General features: G+C 62.5%; 2 protein-coding genes across 2 annotated transcripts in view; one reads left to right on the forward strand and one right to left on the reverse strand.

The window, feature by feature from the left end:
- SRPX2 (sushi-repeat containing protein, X-linked 2) overlaps positions 1–72 on the forward strand; it is a 4,746-nt gene extending 4,674 nt beyond the window's left edge. Inside the window, exon 9 of the mRNA XM_009881780.1 lies at positions 60–72. Within this exon, the coding sequence (XP_009880082.1) occupies positions 60–72 (13 nt within the window). The remainder of the gene's footprint in view (positions 1–59) is intronic.
- Positions 73–1,029: 957 nt separating this feature from the next.
- Positions 1,030–5,470, reverse strand: part of SYTL4 (synaptotagmin-like 4) — a 9,110-nt gene continuing 4,669 nt past the window's right edge. Inside the window, exons 8-15 of the mRNA XM_009881781.1 lie at positions 5,442–5,463; positions 4,923–5,101; positions 4,630–4,732; positions 3,531–3,692; positions 2,652–2,757; positions 2,143–2,242; positions 1,427–1,635; positions 1,030–1,305 (exon numbers count right to left, since the gene is read on the reverse strand). Coding sequence (XP_009880083.1) covers positions 1,163–1,305; positions 1,427–1,635; positions 2,143–2,242; positions 2,652–2,757; positions 3,531–3,692; positions 4,630–4,732; positions 4,923–5,101; positions 5,442–5,463 — 1,024 coding nt within the window. The 3' untranslated portion in view covers positions 1,030–1,162. The remainder of the gene's footprint in view (positions 1,306–1,426; positions 1,636–2,142; positions 2,243–2,651; positions 2,758–3,530; positions 3,693–4,629; positions 4,733–4,922; positions 5,102–5,441; positions 5,464–5,470) is intronic.

The following is a 5,470-nucleotide window of genomic DNA, read 5'->3' on the forward strand; positions in this document are numbered from 1 at the left end:
CCCCTCACTCCACCACCGCTGGCCTCAGGGGACGGACACCTTCCTTTCTGCTTTTCTAGTCGCCCACTGTAGAGGAGGAGCAGGGTGCCGAGGACCTCCAGGGGAAGGGGAGCCCCTCTCCAGCTGCTCTGGCACAGAGAGGCAAGCAGGGACAGGAACCGTGTGCCGGCAGTGTCCCCACTGCCCACCAGCAGCGTCCAGCTGTGGGGTGGGATGGCTCAGCCCGGCCAGGACCATAGCGGGAGACAGCAGATTGTCCCCCCCCCGGGCAGGGGGGTGATGGGGAGCCAGACACTGGGCTGCCAGAGCAGAGGAGAGTGGACAGGGCAGGGCGACAGCCTCCACCGCAGCAGCTTCACCCTCCCCACAACCATCCTGGTCCTATGCACAACCCAAACCTGCCCCCTCCCCACCCGGGGCAGCCCTGCTGCCGGGCAGGCGCTTCTGCTGGGGTCCTGCCAGAAAGCCTCCAGTAAAAGCGAACGGCCCCACGCTCAGCAAAGCCAGTAGCATCCAGCCAGCGCGCAGCCCCCCCGGCTCGAGGGCCTGCCACCCCCACGCTGCCCCTTCCACGGGGGGGCACCCTTCCTGGGAACTGCTTTGGCAGCAGAATATTAACTCAAAATAAATAAATTTGTATAAAAGTCAGTGCCGGCCGAGGGAAACGCATCCTTCCTAGGGACCACTGCCTGCAGCCCCCCCAGGCTGAGCCCCCACACCTTCATCCCATACATCCCCGCAGGCACACGCTGCCCTGGTCCTGGAGCCGGAGCCGGCAGCATCCTGCGGGAGGAGAGGGGGGAAGGCAAGGAGGGAGCAGACCGGGGAACAGAGCGGGTGGGAGGAAGAAGAATGGAAAGAAGAAAAAAAAAACCCAACCACATTTCAAAGCATTTTGCCCGAGGGGGGAAGAAGGGAGGGTCCACAAGAACTCCAGTTCAGCCTGAAATTTCGTGCAAAGCCTAAGACAAAAAGAAAACCCTTTAAACAAAGCTAGGCCAAGAAGACTTTCTGCCCAAGCCTGTTCCAAGAGGGTCATGTTTATTAAAGTATAAGCAAAGAAAAATAACCAAGCGCGGCAGCCTCGCAGGGCCGTGCAGCGAGCGCGGCTCCCGAGCAGCGGCGCCAGCCCTCGGCCGAGTCCCAGCGCCAGTGCTGCAGCCTACGGCCTCAGCTTGGCCATGGTGGAGCGGAGCTGGAGCGTCCCCTCTGCCCACGAGCCCGGGTACTGGCGCATCTTCTGCCACAGGTTCAGCTCCTCACCCGTGGAGTCCATCCAGTCCACAGCCTGCCCGTTGCTCATGCCTGGGAGAAAGGATGGACGTGGGCAGAAGTCACTGCCGGAGCAGCCTCCTGCCCGCAGCGAGGCAGCCCCGAGCAGGGCCGCTTGTCCCCAGGGTTTGATGGGACCCCCAGGGCTCCTCACCATTGCCCACCCCCAGACGGACACCCCCGAGGAAGTCGTTGCTAGACAGCGGCTCCCGGTCCCAGACCGTCAGCTCCAGGCAGATGTGCTGCAGGTCCTCGGGGTTGATGCCGTTGTAGACAAAGGTGTGGTTGTAATGAGGGTTCAGGGTCTTCTTCACCACGGGCGTCTTCCTCTTGGAGGCTTTGTTTTTGTGTGGCAGGAGGTAGCTGGGGGAAGCAGCCCCTTGGGTTAGCACCACGTGTGCAACTGCCATCTGCCCCAGGGGCTGGGGCACCCCAGGACCTGCTCTGGAGCCCACTTTCCCTGACACGACCCAAAAAGGGCCACAATGGTCTGCAAGGGACTGGATCTCTGCCCCGACTCCCGAAAAGCCGCTCGGCAGACTGCAGGTGGCCTAAGGAGGGGAGAGGGGCAAAGACCGCAGCCTGCTCACCCCCAGCCACGCTGCCCCGTGCCTTGGTCACCTCTGGGAAGACAATTTGATGGCAGCTGGAGCCGTGCCCTGCACGCAGCCTCCCGCTGCGACCTCTCAGCCGGCCAAAACCCAGGAGAGCATTTGCTACCAGGAGCATCTCATCTCCAGGCAGAGACAGGCAGACAACGTGGGGTACCAACGCAGGCAGCGCAGGGCGGCCAGCGGAGAGACCTACCCCTCCCCAGGGCGGCTCTGGGATGCGGCCAGGGAGGACAGTGCATTCGGGATCCACACTCACCCCTTGACAAAGCTGTCTGAGGTCCCACCAGATTTGGCAGCTGTGAGGTTCTTGGCTTCTTTGATCCAGACCTGGAGCTCACCGCCTTCCCCTGCTTTGCCTGGGGAAAAACGCAACACGGCAAAAATTAATCAACCTTAATTTCCAGCACTGCTGACTTTCTGCAAAGGTTCTGCTGAACAGCTTTCATCGCACCGGCAGGTACAGATCCCCAGCTGGTATCTCCTCCTGCCTCCTCCCTTACTGGCCCTGCCTGCTGAGGTTACAGCAGACGATTATTCCACACGATGCCCGATGGATTGGCCAGGCTGGTCCAGCCCCAGGAAAGCACTGGGACCCCTCGGCCAGCCTGAGGACAGCCAGGTCTGCCTCGACCCAGAGCAGCCTTGCAGGCGCTGCAGCGGAGAAGGCTGCAGCAGCACCACCCAAGAAACCCACCCAGACCCAGCTCCCGGGGCCGCGAACAGGTCCCACAGGCTACACAGAGATACTGGAGCTCCAGCACTCACCCTTCCTGCTGCTCCCGGCCCCAGCGTGCTTGGAAGATGGGATGTACTTCATGGAGACCACCAACTCCCCCTTGTACTGATGCAGCCCAGCGGCATCCGCCCCAATCTGCACAAAGTCAAAACTTATCAAACATGGCTAGAGAAGCCAAAACGGAGATGGTGATGGCCCGGTCTGCACGCAGCACCTCCCCTTGGTGCTCGGCTTCTCCGGGAGGTGGTTTAGCCGGCATCAATGCCTGCAGACACCCCCCCCAGCATCACCAGGTCAGATCAGACCGGCTCCTTTCGAATCCTACTTTGGCCCAATCACCTCCCTTAGGAAACCCTATTTAGGCTGCTCAAGGCCCAGCAACGCCGAGGGCTGAGCCCGCAGCACCAGTTAGTCGAGAGACCAGAACCCTTAAGCCCGGCAGCAGCATCTGCTGTTGCCGTTGAGCTGCAGGAATTCCCTCACCGCACGGCTCTGCAGCCCGCAGCCGGACGTCCCAGCCAATTTCCCCCATTTGTTTCCCTGAACTTGGCTCCAATTCCTCCCGGCCGGGAGCTGGGAAGCTCTGCGCTCTTGCAGCAATCAAGCAAGCGGAATGAAAATACCTGATGGGGCAGAGAGGTGTCCCCCTGCATCCCGTAGGGGACTTACTGAGGAGGAGCAGGGAAGCTAGGCTCAAGGCAGAAGATCTGCCCATCTTTTTTTTTTTTTTTTTTTTCCTCTGCGACAGTACTGCTTCTGGGGTCTTCATTTCTCCAAAAAAATCACTCGGCACAAGCCTTTCGGCAGCTCTCGGGTGAGTTCTCTGCGCCCCTCTGCCCACCCGCCGCAGCAGGGCCAGGCCAGGGAGGATGCCGCGGGCAGCGGGGCTGGGGTGGCAGGGCCAGCACCTTGCCGTGCAGGGGCAGAAACTCCTCCAGGTGGCTCTCAAAGTTCCAGGCGTCCAGCGGGACCTCCACCTCCCCCAGGAAGGTGTTGCGGCCAAAGCGATCGTGGTGCCAGACGGAGAACTGCAGCGTCCTCGCAAGCAGGAGGGACTTGTTAATCTCGTACTAGGAAAAGAGACAGGCAAACCACCAGTGAGCGAGCAGCGCCAGGCTTGGCATACGCCATCAGCCACAGCTCTGGAGCAGGAGAGGAGACAGGTTTGAGGAGCAATGGACGCATGCAGGAGACTGTCTTCCTTTCCAAGCCTGCCAAAACCTCAAAGCCCTGGGGCAGCGGTCCAGGAGCCCGTGCTCTCCAGACAAGTGGTCCTCAGAGCCCGCGCAGAGCCAGGACCAGGACACATGGCATCCGGCCACCCCACCCCATGCCACCACAAGCGAAGCTCTGCCAGCTCACTGAACCTCAGGTGGTGAGGGCGAGAGAGCTCAGCAAACCCGGGGCTGTGGGAGCCTGGAAACCCAACCACAGCTCCCACTTCCCTCCTGCCTGGAGAGCGCCTGGCCTCAGCGACGCGCTGCCGGGCTCGGGGAAGAAGCCAGCCCTTCCCACCACCCCGTGGTGGCCGCAGTGGCGACTGTGAAGGGCAGCGCCAAAGTGCTTCTGCCCTGTGGCCCAGAACTGCCTTATCTCTGCCTCTGCAGCCGTGTTCTCTGCCCTCCTGCCAGCGCACCCTGCCTGCAATGGCCCAGGAGCCTTCTCCACGGAAAGCAACGTCCAGGCTAAGCAGAAGGTCCCAGCGCTGGGGGATGCCGCAGGAGCCAGGAACACGGGCTGTGACACACACACACATCTGCAGCTGTGCATCCCCCCTGGGCACCCGGGGCTGGACACCGCAGCCACGTCGGGACAGCGACCCAGCCTGGGGGTGGGTTTTTCCAGCTTGTCGGGTGTAGCGTCTGCTCGTGGGACCTCTGCAGAGCCCCCACCTCAGGGCCTGGAGTCCATCCCTCCCCTGGTTTGTTCCAGCAGCATCCCCAGGGCCGAGCGCCTGCCCGGCCCCGCAGCGGGGAGCAGGCTGCGCCCCAGCCCATCCCTGCCCACCTTCAGCAGCTCGTTGTACAGGGGGTTGATGGTGTTGCGTTTGATGGTCGTCTTGCGTTTCCCTTGCCGGGATTTGTCGGGCAGGAGGTAGGTCTTCACGTACCTGAAGGGAAGAGCAGGCAGCATTTCACCAGCCTCCCCACAACCAGCCCCCCGAGCCCCCCAGGGCAAGCCCAGACCTCCTGCCTGGCCAAGACCCCCCCCACTTATAGCTCCCATCTCTGGTGGGCACCCCACAACCCAGCTGAGCACCACAAGCAGTGCCAGCAGTCATCGCCCCCCCCAGCTCTCACGGGTTGGAGCGCTTCTTGCCCTCGTCCCCGTAGGCCAGCTGGCGACACTCCTTCACGTGAATGAACAAGGTCTGCGTCTTCTGCTCGTAGCTCAGGGAGAAGGAGATTCCCCCGGTGACCGCAACGTTGCCGAAGTCGCCGGCCTCGCTGTAAATGCTGACCATGCTCCCCAGCGTGCTCTGGAAGACACGGCAGGGGCTGAGGGGGGGCAGCATCACTTGACGGTCCCCTCTTCATCCTCAGCAAGGCTACTGGCCGTGCCTCCTCCGCACAGCCCCTCTCACCTGCTCTGTGGTTGGGGACGGCCGCCCGGTGCCTCCCACCCGCACGCAGGCTCCCTGCACCAGAGCTGGGTCTCCGTGTTTCAAATCCCTTGAAGGGGAGGAAGCCCCCTCACCCCAAACTCTTGCCACCACGACCCAGGAGCTGCCCGCCCTGCCTCCCTCCCACCCAACCCTTCGGCACCGCCCTTCTCCATCGTTTCTTCCCACGGAGCACGGCCACGCCGCGGGGACTCACCGAGGAGGTGCCGCTGCGCATGCTGCCCC

Source organism: Charadrius vociferus, unplaced genomic scaffold, assembly GCF_000708025.1.
Source record: "Charadrius vociferus isolate BGI_N301 unplaced genomic scaffold, ASM70802v2 scaffold472, whole genome shotgun sequence".
In the NCBI taxonomy this organism is placed as follows: Eukaryota; Metazoa; Chordata; class Aves; order Charadriiformes; family Charadriidae; genus Charadrius; species Charadrius vociferus.